Source organism: Cheilinus undulatus, linkage group 2, assembly GCF_018320785.1.
Source record: "Cheilinus undulatus linkage group 2, ASM1832078v1, whole genome shotgun sequence".
Classification (NCBI taxonomy): Eukaryota; Metazoa; Chordata; class Actinopteri; order Labriformes; family Labridae; genus Cheilinus; species Cheilinus undulatus.
In genome coordinates this window covers 16,805,532-16,828,740 of record NC_054866.1, presented here as the reverse complement: position 1 = coordinate 16,828,740, position 23,209 = coordinate 16,805,532, and the positions used below count along the sequence as shown (strand labels likewise).

Sequence of the window (23,209 nt, the reverse complement as noted above, 5' to 3'; positions counted from 1 at the left end):
GTTAAAATAAATTATTAAAGTAATGCCATGTCATTCAAAATCAAATAAATACATATGGGGACTACAGCACCATAAAACAAACATTCTAAACCAGTGACTCCCACATAAGTCAGCTTTAGGCCAGTAAAATCTCAGATATGATTGTGACATGTCATGTAAATCTATCACTTGTCACTCATCATTCACTTTGCTCAGGATTCATTTGGTGTGCAGGTCCAGCTAGCAAATATATAAGTCGTCGACTTCATCAAGTGATGCTAGGCCCAAATCAGCTAAACTAAGAAAACATGATGACAGCTATCTCAAGTCTGGTTTTATTGAGAACAGTGACAGAAGGACAAAATGTGTTGTGTCTTCATGTGAAGCCATGAAACCTGCCAAGCTAAAGTGTCATCTGATAACAATGCATGCAGAGTTTAAGGACAAAACAAAAGATTGTTATCCGACAAAAGGGTGAGGAAAACATCTGAGAGAAAATATGAATGGTGAGCCTGACCACAACCTCAGAAAAAGCACAGAGGGCTCCTTATTTTGCTGCTCAAAGGACTGCAAAAAGTAAGAAGCTACATTCAATTGGAGAAGAGCTTGTATTTAGATTGAAGAGTTTAAAATACAGCATCTAGGAGTAAAAATGGCAGTTAAGATATGTTTAACCAGCATAAGGGTTATGCGGGGATCCTTGGAAAATTGTCTGCCCTGTAAGGGGTCCCTAGCCCCCAAAAGGTTGGGAACCCCTGGTTTAAAAGTCGACTCAGACTTCACTTTTTTATGCTCGCTTCACTACTGTCTCGATGACTGTGTGTGAGTTTGCAGGTCGTTTGATAAAAGAGAGTCAATTATAGCTACAACGGAAGTTCTCTATGTGAGGCAGACAGTCTTGTGGTCTGAAGAGAAGAAAACAACAAAGAAGAAATGACTGTGGACTCGTCCCTGTGTGCCAAGAAGAGGACAAAATGGACTGGCTGTCCTTCAGATAGAACAACAAATGTGATATCATGCTGAGAAAATTAGCCCAGTTAGCTTAGCTAGGCTAGCTTTGCCCATGTAAACGTTGGGTTGCCAGAGGGAGAAACAGATTTGGTGAAAGGATTTGTATAATGTCACTCTAGTAAATATTGATACAAAGACAGGGAGCAAATTGCTTGCGTCGAGCCATAACCGCCTATCTCCATTTTATTTTTTCATATAACATTGATAACAACCCTTTACATCTGCCAGTGGGTTTTACAAACTCTAAAACATTAAAAAGTGACAAAAAAATGTTGACTGTGACCATTCAGTGATAAGTTTTTTTCCAAAATACAAGTGTTTTTTTTTCATTTTTAAAATCCCGAAAAGTGATGATTTGGATATATGGGGTTTTGGCCTGATGCTACCATATTGGTAGGTGTCTGGATGCATGTCAGGCTGGTCTAATTGAATTCTGGCTCTGTGTGTGTGTGTGTGTGTGGGTGGGTGGGTGGGGTGGTGGTCTTGTTTCCTGTGCTTGTATTCAGGCCCAATGTTTGATGAACGGGATTAAATCATTCTAAAAGATTTCCATAGATTGTTTAATGTTTCATGCTTAAATTGTTTGATTTCATTACTTTAATGCCCTTTAATGAATCTTTTTTTGTTTTTATTTTGTACTCCCTCTGAATTTCTTTACCTTTACTCACCATCATTTAAATGATTTCTCGAGCGTAGATAAAGGTTGATTGATTGATTAAATGCATTAGGTCTTTCTGGTGCTATGGTGTTGTAATAGCAGCCTTGGTTGAAATCCTTCATGGCAGCTATATTCATACAGTGTTGATGTTTAGAATTGACTCTGCCTGCATGCGGCCCCTGGGATGCACGTGCTGTATCCTATAGTTTAAAGTTATTTTTTCAGTACAAGTCACAGCACAGGTATGCCACAGTTTCCAAGGTATGTAGCAGGTATGTAGCAGTCTGTTTATGGTTGACAATGAACATTTTACAATGTAGTTGACAATTTGAACATTTATATTTGTCCATTGCCATTCCAGAGTCAAAGATTCTCTATGAGACATCCGTTATAAAAAAAAAACTAATATGCCAAAGAGCTGGAAGCTGATCATCAAACTCTGATCTGTTAAACAGACTTCAGACTACAATCACATCAAAGTGCAGCTCTGCCCCCATGTGGTTGAAACCAGTAACCAGACAGGAAGACAGTGAAATGTTTACTGATTTCTGCTGCTCTCATGTCTTCTACTTCTTCTTTTTTTAACAGTTATGACAAAGAAAGTCATGAGTGATAGTAAGGATGGAGAAGTTTACACGTTCAGTGGGTTTCAATATTAGACCAATGCAGCTTATATTTGTATGAGATTTCCAGAAAGTAATAATTTAAGTGTCTCGAATCTCTGATGAACTTTTTTGACCTACAGATAACTTATCTTTAAAATGTTGGGGTATGCTCAAATTTTACGTGTTTGTTTCAATTTTGATCCCTTGGTTAGACAGTTAAGAGATATCTGATAAATCAAAACATAATCCTTAATTATGACGCGTTCATATGTCAGATCATACAGACATGACGAGAAATAAAACAGCTGGAAAATGTGTGTCATGTCTTTTTTAAGTGTGATGACATATTAGCTCATGATCGGATTAAAGATAGTACCTGCATTCACTGTCTACACTGATCATCATGGATATTTATTGCGCAACTTCGTTTTTACGCAGTAGCCGAACTGGTTTGGTGACCATTAAATATTTGCCGTCTTTAGGTTCAACTTGAGGGGGGAGAGATAAGCAGGCGGTGAGGAGAGTCAATGACTTTGTTACTCCGCCCGAAAATGTGGTGGGAGGGTGCTGAAGTGAAATGTATGAGGGCATCGGCGAGTTGGGACGCGTCTTTGGAGAGAAAAGGTGGAGGAGAGGGCTCCGCGTAACTCCAAGTTTTTAGCCCTACTCGAGAGGGGATTCACAGACTTTTCGGCGGAGTTTCCCGACACATTGAGTCAGCGGAGGAGTCTCGGTCGGAGGGTTTGTTTTCGGCTCTGTCTTTTGGTGATCGGACAGACTGCCGTCCATCCAATGTGCGTAAAGGGGCTCTATTTCCTCGGCGTCCTGTTTGGACTCGCAGCTTCAGGTGAGACCCCGGTGTGGTGTGAGTGGATGGACTGTTTTCAGTCAGTTTCGACTGGATATAGATCCACACTTTGCAATTAGACGAATGATACAGTTTGGTGTGATACATCCGATCTATATTTGTTGTGTTTTTTTTCTTAGAGACAACTAACAACGCGCTGATTTTCTTGTTATGGGTTCATTCTAGGACATGGTAGGCTATATTAAACACTCTCCAATGACTGAACAGCTGGAACAGTCTATTTATCTATATTTATTATAAACTAGCCAGATGTGCTCAGCTTTGTACAATCAGTGAGTCTCTTAAATATTTCCCCACATCCCAAGAGAGATCTTTATTTAGACGTAACAGGATGACCCTTTGGAGACATTCCCGACAATCGAGTTTCAGAGTAAAAGAGAAGGCTATGATTGTCTTTCCATTAGAGAGAGCTCCACAGGGACCCCTAACCTCTTTTTCTGAGCGCCCGTCGTGCGTCATAGGGAAGTGGAGAAGTTGGAGCAGTGGCATTAGAGGGTCGCAGAAGAATTCCGGTAAAGCCTAGAAAACAGCCAACCCCTGGCAGCATAACGACTCTTAAGTAGGCCTGTTTACCGGCATCAAGCCCTTGTTGTATTGTGTTTTGGTTTTCATGCTGCCTTGCTCATTTCCTGCTCTCTTATGTGCGTCCTTGCTTACGCTCACTGAGACTGTGAAGTGGCCCACTGGCCGCAGATAAGTCCACCTGCTTCCCGTTGGAAAGCGATCCAGGATATGTCAGTGAGATACTAACATGTCAGATAGACTTATGGAAATTTAAACTAATAATGGATCACATTTTATTGTTACAGCTGCTCACATTAAGATGCTATAATAGCACAGCTAATGGAACATGTTTTAATATCACAAACTGGTGCATCAATGACAATTCATTCAGGTTGTTTAACCTTCAAGTAATCCGTGTCCATCCCAGTTAAGTGGATTATATTGATTGAACATGTCCATCTTCTGCCAAAGCACCATGTAGGGATTCACAACAGTAGCAAGCTGCTTGTGTTTACAAGGAGCATGTGCCTGCAGGTCAGCTAATAACACAGTTAGAGGGAGACAAACAGTGCAGCTGGATGGATAAATATGTGCGCATGCACAGGGATAGATATAAAATAACTGGATGAAGATGAAAACAGGCATGCTGGAACTGATTACAGCTCGGCAGCTTTTCATGTCTGTAATCATTTCCATTGCCTTTGGCTTTATTATGCTGGCACAACCCTACACCATGATGTGACAAAGCCAGGAGAGTCATATCTCCTCTATGAGACATTTTATGGCACTAAATTATTCCACTTTAGGTAAACAGATCAGCCATGGCATTAATACAGCATATAGCTAACACATTTACCCATCATCCCCACACTGGTCTGACATGTACAGCACTGATCAAAGACATTCTCACACTTGCTGCAAAGAGCCCGTCTTTAAGAGTTATGTACCGATCAGATTTATCTGACTTTTTCTGCAGCTTCAAACATAATTACAGCAAAGTGTTGCAGAGCGGGTGGAAAGATAAGCACGCTACTCCTCAGTGTGTTTGTAAAATGTGCTTGGCAGTAGGTTTTAAAGAAAAACTATAAATTGTAATTTGTGACAAGATGCATCTGGGAGCAGTGAGCTGTGTTTTTGATTTTTGCATCACCAGAATGGAATTGCACTCCAGAGCAGTTTTGATCAAAACCAGATTTGTTTCTTTTTTTTATTTTTGTGGAGATCTGCCAGTAGATGTTACAACAGGATTTATAAGAACTTCTGTGTTTTAAATCTAATGATAGTGGAGGCACAGTAGAGTCAACAACAACAGATGAGGGACTAAAAGCAGACAATGTGGTCTGAGCAATAACTACAGATGGACATTAATCCATCAGTCATGGATGATTAATTAGAAAATTCATTTTTTATCATTTTGGTGGACATTAATTTAAAATATGATTATGAAATCATTTCTGTTAATTCATTTCTTGAACTCACTTGTATTGAAATAACTCCTTCATAGGGGAGAGAAAGAAAGTCCGTGAAAGATCTGAAAATGTCACGCTACTAAGAGGCACCATTGTGCTGCTGACTTGCATTTGGGGAGCTGCTGCTACAAACAAGACGTACATGGTTAACTTAGAGTCTATTTGTTTACCTGAGACAAAAAGAGAATCAAAACCCTGCCCTTACATGGTTAGATGGATCACCGCATATTTCCTGCTGTAGAGAGCTTATTGTAGTGGTTCTCAAATGGTGCGGTAAGGCACACCAGTGTGCATTTAGCTCAGGTGTGCTGTGAGAATCTGTATAGCGTTATTACTACAACTACACAGCAACTAAAGGAACTGTTAACACGAGTTAAAAAGGCTATTTTTGCATGGATATGGATATGGTGTGCCTTGAGATTGTGGCTTGATCTTAGGTGCACCTTGAGCAAATTAAGTGTGAAAACCACTGGCTTATTGCATAACGAGCAAAACTACCTGGCTCTGCTGCAGGCACTTTCATTGTGAAATGCTGCTTGACTACATGAAGTTATGAACTTTGAGAGCGTGGCTACAGTGGAAATATATTTAACAAAAATATTTTATTTGTGGGTTTTCAATAAAGATTTGTCAATTCATTATAGCTTCTTAAGAATTCAAATCTACAAAAATAGTTTTCTTTTTAAATAAAACTGGTTATTTCAAAGACTGTATTGAAATATTTATCTAATTAACTGCTATCAGAGTTAGCATCTTTGTTAACAATTCAACGGTAAACTAAATAAAATGTTGATTAATTGTGCACCACTGTTAATGACATGCACTGTAACAGGCTTTGAATGAGGAGAGATTTAATTTCTAAGAACTAAACATTTGTTGTATTTAGTTTACGTTTGAGCAACATACATTATTTACATTATGCATCATATATTTCCTGTAAGATTCACTCTTTGACAAATGTCTCAAAAGTTGGACCTCCTTTTGTTAATATTTTATGTAAGTGCATCAAGTTAATCCAGTCATGAGCACCTGTGGACAGTTTTTCTGCTTGTTAAAATGCCGTCCTTTTATGATCTGCAAAGGCAAATAAGACCATAATCAATAACATATACCTTTGATATTTGGTTCAAACAACTGCTGGGGGATTAATGGTAGAATAGGTGATGACAGTACACAGTAGAAACAGTTAATTTTACTATTTTCACATCATAGGTTTTCAATAAATGATACTTGAAACTTTTAAATTAAAGCTTGAGGAGATTTTTTGATTAAAAACACTACTTACTGTAAACAAACAGGACAAATCATGAAACACAAGATCTTTGACCACAGGAGGTGCTAAAATCAACACAACTTAAATGTCCTCTCAGGAACTTTAATCAGACCAACATACAGAGAACATAAATGATTTTGAGGCCTCTCTGTTGTTTGGTATACTAGGGCATTTGCCATTTTTCCTTCAAGTCAAATAAAAGGACATTGTTGTATTATTTTGAGCAGCTATGAAAAAGGATATTTGATCCATAAACGGGAGCCACAATTTACCAGACATCCCTCTTAAAATCCTGATTCAAAGCTCCTGTCACTAATATTTAGACAGATATGAAACAGACTGAAATAAATACGGATGCATCTTTACAAGCTATGAAAGCAAATGAGCAAATTAGAATAAATATTGATTATTTCCATAATGTCATTGTAATGTCTAAGGGTAGGTGTCATACAGTTGAGCTACAGCATAATACTGAAACACATGGACATGCATCCATACGTTTTTATCTGACTCTGTTTTCCTGTGTAAATATTTAATTTCCACTTGATTTGTGGAGATATTGACTTATTTTGTTATCTTAAGTTAACAATGTTTTTTTCAGTAATTTCCTTGAGATCGTGGATATTAACTCATCATTACTGGAAACTCAGGGTTGTTAAAGCAGGGTTAGTAAGATGAGATAAGGGCATATAAAGTAAAGCTATCATTTGAAAGTCATTGGCAGTTCCTCAAATAAAATTGGAATTGATCCCCTCCACCCACACACACTTGTCACTACATGTACAAATAAACACGGAGCACCAAGTTTTCCACGACAGCTTGTTGCATTCATACTGATACTGCATGGCATGATATTGTGTGTCCCCCTCTGTCAGTTCACAGTGTTTCAGCTTTGCAGGGAAGCGAGCAGTTTGACACAGCTGGAGCTCCACATGCACACACAGCGCTACGCTTCCCCGCTGACTCCCCTGATCCCATTTTCACCTCTTTTACACCTCTGTCACTACCTCCAAAGACGGCACTGAGGGAGATCACCTCGCTCCCCATAAGCCTTTGCAACATTCATAGTGAAGGCGATATGCCACAGAGGCGTAAACATCATGGCTTTAAAGGTACAGTGTGTAAAACTGGGAATATCAGCAACAGCTAACAGTCAGTTTCTAAATTGCAATGCTAAAATCTGGTGGTAAACGTGGTGCCTTAAATAGGGAAAAGACTCATTCTAAGTTAAAAAATAAAAACAAAACTTTTTTATATATTCAGGTGACTAAACACTTATTTAAACATACTGACAAGTATTTTCTTTCCTTTTTTTCCAAATTTGTTCACACTGTACCTTTAAATGGCACTATAAATAAGGCCTTGGTTGAGTATTAGTTTATTAGCTTCATGCTAACATATAGTGAAAATTGCCTTTGACAGGCTAACAGTTACAGTATTACGCTAGTTTCAACTGAAGAAAAAAATCTTTTTCTAGAATGGATTCTTTAATTGAGCTTTTACTTAGCAATACTAGATAAAAATAACTGTTTTGTTAAGTTAAGAAATGTTAAGATATATTTTACATCTATACAGTCAGTAATGCACCAGCTGTTTAACCTGACGCTGATGTTTTCTTCTCTTTCATTTGATTGTAATTGGCAGTAAGCTTTCAGATTTTCCACAGCACCCTCTTGAGGTAGTTCCACATCACAACCAGGTGCTTGGAAACAAAAATTCAAAATGGGATAAAAGTCACATGACATCTTCAAAGTTCATATACCCCATATTTCACATTCATGTTGGAAACCTGCCATATAAAGCGTTTGGAAAGGGCAGGACTTTTCAAAAAGTCTCGGAAGGAGTTTTTGGAATGTTTTGTCTGTCACATTCACTAAGGACCAATCAGAATGACGGGAAAAAATAAGGTAGTAGACACACTCTGGTACCAAGCTAAGCCATAGTAGTTAAATGGCAGAGGTTGTCGGTGGCTACAACTCATACTGAAATCCATCGGGAGACATGTGAAAACATCTTCTCTGCCAAAAGAAGCTTTTGATGCGACTCTTAGCTTTTGTTTTAAAATAGAAATATGGTCAAGGTCCGATTAAACTGTCACTTTTCTATAGCTACATCCAAGCTAATTGCTACAGTGGTAGCGGCCATTGTAGATACTGACTTACAATACAACTTAACCCCACCCATAATATCGCAAACTCATGCAGGTCGGGAGAAGAGTGAAAACATCTTTTTATAATGAAAAGCTTTCATTGTGTCACTTTGTTCTTCATTTCATAAAAAGATGTGGTCAAGTTCTGATAACACAGCCGCTATACTACACTTGGGCTAATTGCTACACTGGTGGCAGCCATTGCTACCGACTTCCACTACAACTAAATCCTGCTGCTCTGTTCTCCTTAATTGACGCTGATTGGCCAGAACCATTTTTGGGTCTGGCACAAACATTGTAGATTGGAGCTTTGCAAGATGGATTTTGGCCAATCCATTATCTAATGCAAATAAGATAAACCTATAACTCACATGTTATTGTTTCTACACATAGCCTGTAAAAATGTTGAAAAATAGAATCTTCTGCAAAGGTTCCAGAGAAGTGATTAATCTGACTTTGAAAAGAAAGCAGGATTGGGGTGCAGATGGCCTGGTAGTCAAGGCATGCCCCATGTACATGGGTGGCCCAGGCTCAAGTCTGGCCTGTGGCTGTTTAACCGCATGTCATTCCCCACTCTCTCATCCCCAAATCTGGCTCCGTCCACTGTCCTGGCTCTCTCCAATAAAGGCAAAAAAAAGACCCAAAATAAATCTTAAAAATCAAGCAAAAAGCAGGAGGATTTTTCTCAGAATTAAATTTAAAAAAAAAATACAAAATCAAAATTAGTAGCGAGAAAAAGAAGCCCTGCTTTGTCCACAGGGGGCGCCAAACTTGACAACCTAAAAGTTCTTCACTTGAGCTTTAATTAAAATGTTTATTCTCTTTTTTCTGTTACATATTTCTCAATGGTATGCTGGGAAATATAATGTTGGGAATAAACATACATTAGGACAGTGGATCTCAACTGGTAAAGCATAAGGACCCTCAACCCACTCCTCACTGAAAAATTTCTAATATTTTTGAACCAACTAGATGCACCTAATGAAAAATAGTAAATTTTTGATCTCCTACAGTAGAACGTTTAAAGAGACAGGGACATTTCAACAGGATCAATGTGTTTTAAAAGATTTCCATGAATGTTTTGGCACAATTTTTGCTTTTTGGAACATATAAGTGACCCACAGAAAGGGTTCACAACCCACTTTTGGGTCCCTACCCACCAGCTGAGAACCACTGAGTTAGGATTTATTTTACATCTTTGTCGCATGCCATCACAGAGCAGGTCATAAGGAAACATGCTGACAACAAACACCAGCTCAGTTCGACAAACTTGGATTGGATCTCCTTTAATTCTCCTGATTTACCAGACAAAAAGTAGACAGCTGGCTGAAAATCCTCATTTAACTTCTAATATCCTGGTTCTTCTGATAAATCTGTCTTGTTTTGTTTTGGGCCTTACTTCACTTCCTCTTGTTTTCCTCTGTCATTTTCTTCTTTAACCAGAAGTCTGAAATGTTCCCAGGCTGACGTGTGCCAACCTGTCCTGACTTACAGGTTTAGCACTCACACAGCACAGCAGCTTACACTGGTTGTTCAGGCTTCTCTTTAACTTCGTCAGATTTACACAAGATGATCAGCCTCTTGTTTTTGTTACTGGCATGTAGCAATTACCTCTGTGCCACGCCATTTTCCATCTCACCACAATAATGGGTCAATATAACAAAGCACTGCTGCGGTTTTGACATGCTGTGCTGTGTTGACACACCTCAGAGAGTGTCTGGCCTTTGTGTTGGGTTCTTTGGGATTGCCTGGAGGTGTGTGAAGTCAGCGACAATGACGCGCTAATATGCATAAACACACCAATCCCAAACACTGCAAGCTTAGGGTGCATCTGTGAAGTGTTTGATGGGGAAGGCAAGGCACTCCCTGTGTAGTGTTTAAATCTTCCACTCCAAGTGTAAACAGTTTTTTGAAATACATTCCTCGTTGAATTGAAAGTGTTTGCGTTTGCGCACACACATGGTCGTTGTACTCCTAAATCTGCGCGACTGCAAATACAGCATATTTGTGAGCATGGGTTTTCTGTTTGTGCAGTCACATTCTTACATAGCTTGTTGGCTGGTTGCTTCTTTTGGAAACTGTTTAGAGTTACGACAAACAAAAGATCTTCCAGCTAAAGCAACATCTCTTCCAGGTTTACAGCATGTGGAATGAATTAGCTGTTTCCATGGAAAATCTGTAGTTTTTCTTAATCTGCCCTTCTGCAGGGAGCACAGGAACATTTCAGCTGTCATGAGTCAAACATTTATGACCAATCAGAGCAGTAATAGTGACATAACTTCCAAAATTCCTGAATTTACTCCTCATAAGTTTCCTTTTCCTTGTTTAGTATCTGACTTTGGTTTGTGCTCACTGTTATTTAAAAAGCTGACTAATAAAAGAGAACTCTACATTGAAAGAAAAGTGGAGGCAGCTACTTATCCGGTTCTGCTCACTCATTATCTGACACTGCACTTAGCAATTTAAATGAATGAGGGTGGAGGTTGAAGAGAGAGAGGGGCTGGCACTAGTGGGTGGGATGGGTTTCAGTTACACTAATGCACTTAAATACACTCCCCGCCTCTAAATAATTTCTAGGGAGGCCCATGTGACTTAGAATGCAAAGCACTTTTCGTGTTGCACTTACATATGCATGCATGTGTACAGCTATACATTGGAAAGACATTCTGAAGAGCATTTTTCACACATGTATGCCTAAAAAATCTCAAAAAAATGTCAGGACTTCCCCAGAAAACTCAGAAATCTTCCTTAGTTATATAGTAGGTTCTTTTCAGATGACATCAGGCAGCAGGAGAAAAATGAAGCCAAGCGTTAGTCCATGCAGGACACGGTAGTCATAGCCCTGCCGTACTCAGCTGATGGCAAGCTGATTGTAATTATCGCCCCCTAAGTTCCCTAGCCAATCACAGCTCCTTCTCTCGACACAGAATTTAAATTAGGCTTGTTAATAATCACGTGTTAATGCTCGTGATAAATCCGGAAAGCTTAATGCATTAAAAAAAATAATAATGCAATTTGATCATATGACTAAGTTTGACCATAACTTCCTCCCGTAGTCTTGCGCAGACGTTAACATCCCTGGGGTGAAAAGGTTAAAGGCAGATCAAACGCAGCCAGCAGTGATGAGTGACGAGACAGACCCAGGTCTGCTTCATGGCAAATTTTGATTTAAAAAGCTGCCTAATGGGAGTCTGGATGAAACAAAAGTTGTGTGTACATACTTCGGTGATGAACTGTCTTTACACCGAACCACACCTAGTCTGAAGCACCACCTCTGGGCAAAACGCATCATTGCTTATGTCAGCAAAGATGCTAACAACAACACAGGATCAAGCCATGACAGCTAATGTTGCTAATGTTAGCAAAGATGCTAACAACAACACAGGATCAAGCAATAACGTCAAGCACCGGTGCAGTCCAGCAGACCTGGATTTGTCCCCAAAGCGACAACATCTAAGCTAACTAATGTGATCGCTAACGGGTCGCCAGAGACTGCAGACCAACAACATCGTTGACGACAAGGGGCTTCAAGTCATCATCCAGTTGCCCCTGATGACCCGTACCACAGAACACCTACGAGAACTACTGTCACAAGAATCTTTGAACTGTGTGACAGCTAAAAAGGCAACTAAATTGGAGCAGCTGGCCTGGGCTACATTTCTTACACTGACGAGAGACCACTGGACATCAGTCAGCACCTTCAGCTACTTCAGGGTAACAGCACAGCTGATTATTCACTTTACAGCAGAAGTTATTTTGTGCTTGATGTGTTTGTCTTCTGGGCTCATTTACAGTTTATAAATATTATTGTTCAGTGAATTAGACACTGATTTACAAACCACAAATAAGTTTAAAAACTATAGTTTGTTTAACATTTCTTTATTTAAACACCATACTTGTACTAATTTATCACAAACAAAAATGCAAGTAAATGGCAGTATTTTAAATTTTAATTTATAGATAATAATAATAATAATAATAATAATAAAGATAATAATAGTACTTTATAATAATATAATAGTAATAGTATAATAGTACTTTAATAATAGGACTTAATAATAGTATTTTTTGTAAAAAGCACTTTTGGGTCCCGACCCACCAGTTGAGAACCGCTGTTCTAAAACAAACCTTTAGGACATAAATGTATCGACATGGACAGGGCTCTCTGACCATCAGTCACATCTTCATAGAGCCTATGGGACACACAAATGCACAGATAAGCTGATTAGCAAGTTTAACTGGGTTATTTAGACATGAATGATGACTCAAGGAGCAGCACTGACACTTGGTGTGACAAAAATGCAGTTTGAAGATTTTCCCTCCTCCAGAGCACTCATTCCCAAAGTTTGGGTTGAAACCTGCAATGTCCAGTCGTGGGAGATTTTTTTTCTGGTCGCTAAATGAGTTTTCAGCTTTTCTTAGCTGCAGTATTTAGTGAGATAAAGATGTCTGCAATACACATTATAGCCACACGAGGGGTTGCACCCATAAAACTTGACCTCCCTACTGTAATAAAACACAAGACAACACTACCAGCCAGCAGGTGGCAGAGAGCCAAAGCCTGGGTTTAGATGCGTAGCTAATTAAAAAAAAGAAACTTGCTGTTTCAGAGCAGACAGCCACTGAGGGCCCAAGGGGTCGAGTACGCAAAGAAAGCCTTAGTTAGAGAGGTAAGGTGGCTACGTCCAGGCTTGTAAAACTGAGAGCGCTGCCAGGACTAGATTGAGTCTGGAATTAATGTTATGTGAGCTAGCACCAGCCATCATGCATCATGTTTGCCAGTAATGGTTGACAGGACTTCAGACATTTTTATTTTCAATCTCATTTGTTTCAGGTTTTTTAAAGTAGCTGTATGGATTAAAAAAGGATACCAGATACACATCAAAATATTTTTCCTCTGCATATTTCTGAATTGAATAATGTTCTGAGAGGCAAAAGGGGAAGATGTGGGCCTCATATGATATGGCCCTCAGGCCACCAGTTGATGATCACTGCTGTAGACCATGACCGCAGCAGTCCAGAGTTGTGTCAGTTTGAACTGTTAGTGCGGCAGCGATCGCTGAAACAGCTGTTACTGAAAACATGGTGGGGCAGGAGAGGATTGTGGATGTCTCTGAATGGTAGACGATGCGCCCTGGAGGATATGAATGTTAAGAGTTCAACTTTTTTTCTTTTTTAAATAGTCCCATTCTTGTACAAATCGATTACTACATCATTAAAGTAACAGTTACAATCAACCAGAGCAAGTCTCTTAATCCACTTGACCACCAGTTTGGTGAGGTGGTTTTTAAAAGGGTTTGGTGATAAGGGCTGGCACCAAATATGTCGCCTGCCTAGGAAATTTATCTGCAGTAGCCTGATTTCAACCCATAGAAGGCAGTAGCAATGCACATTTTTAAAACAATCTAAATACTTTGTTTTCAAATGCCGAGATCCTGACCTGAATTAATTAAAAATACTCATCTACGTAGGTTTTCAGCTGAATAAAAGGGCTTAGTTACTCGTAGTGCTTTTGAAAAGTTAAGTTTGTTTTTTTTCAGACTTGTATTCATATAAAGAGATGTGTGATCATTTAGGGAGGAATGCAAAGAGCAGATGTCAATACCTCCTCCACTGTGTGGTTCCTGATCCCTGCGCCAATGTGTGGTCAGTTTCTAACTTATTCATCTCACTAAGGTGCAGGGGTGGAAGTCACAGTGGGACAGGATTCACTCTGACTCATAGTGCTGGACACTGAAATCACAACTAATCAATGCTCGTAGTAAATAAATGGAACTAAGGCTGTCTTTTGAGAGTTGGAGCATCATGCCAACAGAAGCCTGTGGGGGTGCAGAGATGAAACATAACGCAGTGGACCCCCCCCCCCACCCCCCACCCCTCACCCCCTTCAGAGGTTTGTAATCCTGTGGCAAAGTTGTTGAGTCAGCTGCGAGGTGGGAGTGAAAGAGGTTTGATGGATTAAACTCTTATCCTCGCTCACCCACTACACGTTTCCCCTGGACACCAGCGCCTGATGAATTACAATTGGTCTGGAGGAAGCAGGAGGGAGAGGAAGAGGGAGTTAGAAACAGAGATTGATGATTGGTCTGTGTTTGGACTGACCTTTGGAGTATATTTAAACCTCACAGGTCATACACCTATTGGGTTAAATGATGAATAAGAATGTAAACAGGTATGCAGAGTTGCAATATCAGGTGTTTTTGTGCATCAAAACAAAGTATGAATTTCCATTTATCAAGTAAAGCTTTCAGATTTTCTGTTCCAAACAACCAGTGTCTGGTACGTCTCTCAGGTCCATATATCACACCTCAGCTTTATTTGGATGAACAGACATGAGCAGAGAAAGCCAGCATGGAAGAGAGAAAACAGTGCCACCTGCAGAATTGAATATCTAAGGGAAGTTCTACTCTGTTTGAAGGGAAATGTTAGAATTATACAAAAGGAGAAAAGACTAAGCATTCTTTTTTGGATGAGACGTGTAAGACCGGTAGTACCAGTTAGACTCTGAAATGTGCATGTGTTTACTTTTCATACTTTACATGACCAAAGGCATGTGCTACTCCAATATTACACCTCTATGTGATAGCTGCACATGTCATTTCAAGAAAAAAACATGCTCATAAATCTGCCCCTTTTTAGAGCCTTCAGTCTACTAGGAAGGCTTCGTTTGGGAAAAAAAAAAAAAAAAAAACCATAAGTGAGGTCGGACTCTGGTAGTAGGTGATTAAACCTGGCTCCTACTCATATCTCTGTTGTTGCCAAAAAGTTGATGGGATTGTTTGGATCATTGGCTTATTTAAACCACTTTTGGTGTTGAATGATGAAGTCAGTGTGGGAGGGGAAAAAAACCTTCAGTTCCTCGAGTGTTCACTAGAGGTTGGGTGCAAAGTCCCAAAGTCAAAAACACATTAAAAAACAGGCTGAAAAATGAATTTTTGGCAGTAATATGTATGGTTATTGTCTTGTTGAACTAACAAACTTGCTCTAAATAGCTCATGTCTTAATCAGCACACATCTTGCAAGGTATTTTTTTAAGTGGTTGTTTTTTTTACATTTTGGAAGGACAAGAGTTATTTATAATGAGGTACAGGACTGACTTTATTAGGGGTAGACAGTTTTTCGTCCTGGCTGATTATTGAGGCCAATTATTGTCACTCGCTCTGGCTTGATTTTCACTCTCCCCAGGCTTACAAAGTGTCCTGCATACAATCTAATTGTCTAGGTGTCATGAGTACCAGCCAATCAACACTTAAGCCTGGGTGTTTTCCTGCTGCTACTGTTTAGCTCATGCTGATGGAGCAAGAGCTAAGTGTTTTTAATTTCTGTCATTTTTTTGGTCATGCTAATTTATTTTTACCACATAAAGTACATTTTGAATATCATAAAAAAATGCATATTAGTTCCAAATATTGGTTATCAAAGCAATATCGTTCCAACCCTAGACTTCATAATGGGCTGGTGAAGGATAACTGTATGTCCGGAGGTTCACCTCCAATGTACACAAACATCAACTGTGCTGCAATAATCCTGAAAGGCGAACTGTGGAGCAAACCACTCACTCTCTTGTCAATAGGAGCAGTTATACTGGCTCGCCGCTTCACTGGAGATATGTGCCAAATCTACTTTATAGTCATCACTCTGCCAAACTGCATCAATCCACGTGGAGCAGATCAACCCAAACAGCTGGAAAACCGTGCAAAGCATACCATCTACTTCAAAATACATACACAATGCACAGACCTCCTACATAGTAAATCATCACTGTGCACATCACTGCACAAGCTACTCATCATCAGGAGGTCAGTGGGCCACAGAGCTAATATAATGTTACTGACTGAGAAAAGTTAACTTTTGAGGTGGAAAGCCACATCATTTTACATGAAACTACACATCCTTTGTAGCAAACATAAGCCATTTAACTTTATAGGTACTTACCTATGGCAACAGCAAAAAAAAATTATGGACTCATGTTGAAATGATTTGCATATCAACCCCAGAAAGGCAAAATAATTTGCTGTAAACACTCGTTCTCACGTGATCTTGAGTCTTGACCTGCTCATTGCTGTGCAGTGTGCTCCAGACATGCTTCCAGTGTTAGAGGTCACTTATCTGTGGTCGGAGCAAAACCTCTGTGCATGTGAGGTGCAGGCAGACTATGTGGAAATTGGAGGTCACCTCATCTCCACCTGTTTCCTTGGTGGTAGGTTTACCAAAAGTTAGAGACAAACTTTACAATATGTTCACCGCAGTCAGTGAATTCCCCTTCATTAATCAAATGGTATATCACCATGACTTTGTTCGTTATTCATCACAGTCAACACTACAAACATAACATGTACAGTGCCGTGAGAAAGTATTTGCCCCCTTTCTGATTCCTGCGTGGAAATGTCTTTGTAACCTTTTCCAGACTGATAGATTTCAATCACTTTTTTTCTCATTTGTTCTTGAATTTCTTTGGATTTGGATGTGTTTCTTTTTCAGATCTTGTAGCCCACTTCACTTTGTCTGACAGCTTCTATTCAACAGATTTCATTATTCAACAAATCTGATGGTAATCAGGCCTGGGTGTGGCCAGTGAAATTGAGCTCAGCTGTCCAAGAACTGTGGCTAATTACAGTTAACTCATGATTTAACAAGGAGGGCAATTACTTTTTCACATAGATAGGTTCGGATTTTTTCCCCTTAATAAATGATATTATCATTTAGAAACTGCATTTTGTATTTACTTGGGCTGTCTTTGTGAGACACTAAAATGGGTTTGATGATCGGAAACCATTGAGTGTGTTAAGTATGCAAAAAAAAAAAAAAAAAAAAAAAATCAGGAATCAGAAAAGGGGCAAATACTTTTTTCATGGGATTACATATTACGATGGACACTTTTGTACAAAGATGAAGTCCAAGTAACCCTGCAATGGATGCTGTCCTATTGCTTTTATGCATTTGGAGTCTACACAGCAGTGATTGGCTGAAAGAGCTGCAATACTAAAGCCCTGCTTTTTTCGCAAACAATCCCGTACCAGTCCTCACACTGGGCAAGTCTACAGCAAAACAGAGATGAATAGATAATTTGTCACTACAACAAACACCATGGAATTTTGTCACGGCATCTGTCCTTTAGAACTTTAGCGTTATGAAGAGACTGGTTGGAGAATGACTGTTCAGAGTCCAGACGTTGGTGGTGACTAGAGGCATAAAAAGAATCATATTTAAAAAGGGAGCAGAATTAAGTTAGGTTAAAAATTAGGGAAAGGCACCATGCTATGGTTAGAAGACACCAGCTGATGAGACAGCTGATTTCCCAGTGATAGCCCCAGACATTTTACCTTGCAAAGCAGATGGATTCACCTGTTTCCGTGTTTCTCACTGGTAAATCCATCTTGCAAAGCTCCTGTCTGAACTGCTTGAACTGCGTTATCGGTTCTCTATGAAGTTTACTGCTTCGGTAGGGGCGCACCTCGGTAATGGCTACGTAACGTGTTATGTTGCTCTGATTGGCCCGTAAAGATGTGACAGACAGACGTGCGGAACACATCCATCTGGTGTGCCAGGTTACCAGACATCTACAACCTAAATAATGCAGCAGAAAAGTAAGAGACCAAGCAAGAGAGGGATGAATGACTAAAAAAACTCTGAGTGTTAAGATTAGCTAAACCTGACAGACTAGTCTAGAATATGATGGTGAAACTGACCCCATTTCTTTGGCTGCTTTGTCAGTTCTTCTTTACCAACTGGGTGAGTTATTTTTCCATGAACCTGTTATTTTGCAATAGGAAATCACCTTTGTAAGACTGTTGCTTTAAGCCTACATTATCAAAATATGATTTTCACTGTAGCTTAGTGAACCAAACTATGAAAACAGCCCCTGCAAAAAAGTACAAGAAACTATGTAAACACATTCCTCTGCTGTACATTTTATTTGCTTACTTTGGCACAGTTGCACGTTCAGGGCTAAGTACAAGGAACGGAAACACGTAAAGAGAGGTAATATGTCACACAAAGTTTTGTCCACTTCAGGGTCTCCCTCCAATTACACCACTCAGCACTCGCACTCCCTCAGCTCCAAGTCCTCCCCGTATGTTACCTGAACCTGTTATTCCCAGCCATCAGCCCAGCCCTGCATGAAAGACAGGCCTTGTAAAAAAAAAAAAAAAGAAAGAAAAAGAAATCCAACCGAGCTTGTGAAAGCTCTCACAAAGAAGAGAAGAGGATCTTTGTAATCCTCTGAGCTCTTTGTATGTTTGGTCCTTTAGTAAGTGTTTCCTCCAAAACCAGAGCAACAGAGAATCGGGTTTCCTCTGGTGGTCCCTTTGTTTCTCAGGCATAATGAAGAGAGGAAAGGCACAAACACACACGGTCCAGGAAATAATGTAATGAAACCAATTTCCTGATTCAGAGTGTTGTGCCAACTGCTTGATTTCTCCTGTGGAGTTTCCTCCCCTGCTGCTCAGTCCAAGGAGACCAAACATCCTCACGAGAAATGGAAAGTCCAGATTTACTGTAAGGAGATAGCTCTAAAATAATTTGTAACAGTAACAGAAACCCCATGTGACAAGATTTTTTTCATGCACTACATAATCAAAGACACTAACCACATGATTACTGTTTTTTCAAAACACCTGCATGAGCAAGACCTAATGCCAAACTGAGACACGAAAACTTTGACAAAGACTGTAGTTGTGCTGGAGGCAGACATATTTTTCACCATTCTGTTAAAGATGTTCAAAGGACATATCTAAAATGCCAGAGGATGTTTGCTAGGTAGTATAGACAGAAGTTCAATATACCAAACATGCCTCTGTGCAGTGTGAAACACACCCTGATAGACCTGAAGGTCAGGTGCTTGAAAATGACCCATGATAACTTCAACCAAGAACAAGTGCAATGTTGTAAAGTCTTGGACATGTATCAGCTTGACATTTTTCAGGCTAGACAAAAGTATGACTATGTAAGGCTATGCATGAGATAGTTTTCAAATCAAACTGATTTTTAACAGTGGAAAATCACATGGAAATAGGAGAGTCCATCTATTGTTAACATTATAATCTTCATAACACAACAGTAGATGATGCGCCCAGACTGTGAGACCTAACACCTGCCATCTTTAGTAACGATTTAAAAGTGGCCATTCCACAGACATGGGATCTCACAGAAACTTCTGCTATCAAACTTACGAAGAAAAACATATATACAATACTGTGCAGAACTTTTAGGCATAACTGGGCCAAAAATTGAGGCTGAAGTAAGGAAGATGTGGCAGGTAAGATGCCTGAGGGCACCATCAGGCAGGAATGAGGACTGACACAACCCTGGTCGTGCTCTGGATGGCCTTGCATATTACCAGGGGCATGGGAAAATAATCTGTTGAAAAAATAACAAAGGGCAGACTAAAGTCGGGTGTACACTGTGCAATTTTCCAGCGATTCAGTCACGAATTTAGAGTCGCACGACTTACTTTAAAGTCAGGCTGACTTCCTGTTGGATCAGGCGTCATTTGCCATGCTGTGTACAGGGGGGTACGGCCGACCACAGCCTGACTACGACCTGACGACCTGCTCGTTGGGAGGATTTCTGTCATGTTTGATGTTTTTGTCGTACGACTCCCAACACTTCACAGTGAGAGCAGAAACGCAAGCAGAATAAACAACTTTGAGTGATTGTTTTGCTTTGTAAACAGTCAGACAACGTCCTAAATTACCATGACAATAGTTTGAATGACTTTCTGATGCAACCCGCTATGATAAAAGAAATAGACGAGCAGGAAATATTCCTACCTGTGGACCTGCAGCTAACACAGAGGTGATGCTGTTTGTGTGTTTTGGACAGAGAGAGAGAGTGGAAGAGGGAAAGCGTGCGGGAGAGAGAGTGGGAGAGCTGGAGGGGGAGCGGGAGAGAATATGACTGGAGACACTTCACCCTGAGTGTGAGACTTTTTAAAAATGAAACTCCATGGGTTTTTGTCACAGTCCATCCTGACTTCAGTTGCACACTGTGAGCACTCAGGGCATGCACAACCATTGGATTGTACAGTGTGAGCACACAACTCATGCGTGATGGTCGTGTGTTGTTAGCAATTCAGTCGCACAGTATGAGATGACACTCTGCCACGACTGTCTTATGGTCAACTTGAAATCGCACAGTGTATACCCGGCTTTAGGGATGGATGTGGTAGGTAAGGATGGCCTAGGGCAGTGGATCCCAACCTTTTTTCCTAAGGCCCCCCCACTCATATCTAATAATAATACTAACCCCCCAAGACCCACTTGGAAAAATTACAAATCAATTTGAATTTGTTTTCATTGACAAAATCCCAACATATTAGGCCAACATTGTTCTAGACAAACATGTATTTATAAACTATCCATTAATACACCAGTGTATTAGGGCCACTCTTAAAGAAAATAATAAAGGGGATCTGTAAATTTCAAGAAAAAAAACTTAAAATTTTCAAGTTTAAAAAGTTTTTAATTTATGAAAAAAGAAAATTAGTTGTAAATGTAGTATATGAACCAAAACTAAATTTTTTCAGATTGTAAAGTCAAAAATCCAATCAATGTTTTCAGTTGTGTTTCTTGTTAATTTTGACCTTACACTGTTTTAGATTAATCATTGTGAAAACGTGAAATTTTTGAGTCTCTGTCAAAATATAAAACTTTTTTAGCTAAGATATTTCAAGTTTTTCTCATGAATAAATAACCTTTTTTAAACTTGGAAATCTGGAGTTTGCTTTCTTGTAAATATACTACATTGTATTCACAAAAAATTTGATTTGCTCCCCCCAGCATTTTTATTTTGGCCTTACATGTAGAATCTTTTTAGGGACCCTTTTACACCATCATACACTGTGTTTCTAATTATGGTTTAAAAAGAATATATCACCGACACTGGTAACACCATTTATCATGAGTTTTATTTTTTTCTTAAATCAGTGCTATTAGTCACCCCTTACTTTGTCAGTAGGTTTTAACCTATTTTAAAGCAAAAGAAGTTGTCAAAAATGCTGACTTTGACCATTCAGTGTTAAATTATTGGAAAAATACTGCTTTTTTCATTTACTGTTAAGTTTTGATTTTGAAGATGCAAGGTTTTGGCCTGACAGCAGCAATTTGTACTGTATGTCTAAGTTTGATAGATACCCAGAGGGAGGCACTGGCCTAGGATACTGACCAGAGGGGTGGTAGGGTTGCCATGAGCCCCTTGTTGTGCTCTGGATGTCCCAAGGTTCCAAAAAGTGCTGGCAGTCTCTGGGCATAGTACCTGGGGGAAAAGGCCCAGAAGATATGCTGTTGAGCTTGGCCTTGGATGCAGGACCTGGGATAGTTGTGCTCATATTTGTGGCTATGTTTGTTAGCTGTAGTATGGAACATCCAGCTGGCGATACTTCCCGGGCTGCCTGTTCTCATTGGCTATTGCAGCATACCACTGGAGGCAGCCTGAGCTGGAAATAAGCAACAATAATCACATAACATGACGCACTTGAGAATTATTTGGAAAACAAAATCTGTTGGGACATGCATCAAATGGGGCCATGCCCCCTAGCTATTGGGAGGGGTTGGTCCCAGAAAAGGGCCAAAATCCATTATTGTTTAACTAGCCTTGCCTGGATCTTGTCCAGCCAGCCCTGCAAGAAGTTGTAGACAGCTGATGTTTTAACACAGCAGAAAAATTCAAGAAATTCACTGCAAGTATGATGACCCTTGTGTCACTCAGCAGGTACTTTGTGCTCATAATAAGACTCTTATCCGCTCCTTTGTTTATACTGTGGATACAACTGACTGACATGCTACAGTGAAAACCAGTAAAATGTAGTTCAAGCATGAAACTGACATTGTTGCGTCAGACTCAGTGCACCATCTTGGATCTCCATAATTTTTTTTTTTATGTCTTGCATCCTGAGGGGAAACTTCAAGCTGTGAGGGACATTTGTCAAAGCAACTAAGGAAGATTCCAGGGACCGGGAAACTGTCAGGGGTTCATGTGTGGGACAGCCATAGATTTTATGGGCTGCACTGAAATTATTCTGATGACCAAACCAGCATGAGCGTTGCTCAGTGATTGGAACAGCCGAACTGTTGTAACCATACACATCGGTTTTTACTATGATGGGTCTAAAACACTTGGAGATGTGTGTAGTGCACTACGGTCTTGAAGCTACTCTTATTAGCACTTTAATTGATTAGACAGCTGAAGATAGACAGGAAACATGGGGGGAGAGAGTGGGGGAAGACATGCACCAAATATGCGCCAAGACCAGGAATTGATCCCATTAACAGTATAGGCTATTTAGGACCAGAGCCTTAGTTTATGGGTGCCTGCTGTGCCAACTGAGCTAAACCAGTACCCTAAAGTTTTATTTGGTGTAAAAGAAAAAGTTCATTTATTACGTTAGTCTGACTAAAACTGGACTTTGAAGATGTTAGTCTGACCAAAATCATACGTTGAATTTCTCGAGGTCCTAGATTATGTGGTTGGGGGTCAATTTACTACAAAATGTCTACACCTAAGTGAGACTGAAGCTGGTCTAGCATGTGCCTGCTCCACAGTTAGCTCTCCAGATTTAGATCCAGAAGACAAAAAGCTTGAATGAGTAAGTATAGCAAAAGTTGCGTTGTCATCAGCCTTCTGATGTCATAAGAGAGAGCTTGAATGTATTAGAAACAAAGGAAGACTGTAGTGTATGCACAAGCTGTACAGAG

At 39.8% G+C, this 23,209-nt stretch overlaps 1 protein-coding gene across 1 annotated transcript in view; it reads left to right on the top strand.

Moving 5' to 3' along the window:
- The first annotated feature begins 2,834 nt into the window (after nt 1–2,834).
- The window catches only part of LOC121520048 (myelin protein zero-like protein 2), a 44,576-nt gene continuing 24,201 nt past the window's right edge, over nt 2,835–23,209 (top strand). Inside the window, exon 1 of the mRNA XM_041803281.1 lies at nt 2,835–3,100. Within this exon, the coding sequence (XP_041659215.1) occupies nt 3,046–3,100 (55 nt within the window). The 5' untranslated portion in view covers nt 2,835–3,045. The remainder of the gene's footprint in view (nt 3,101–23,209) is intronic.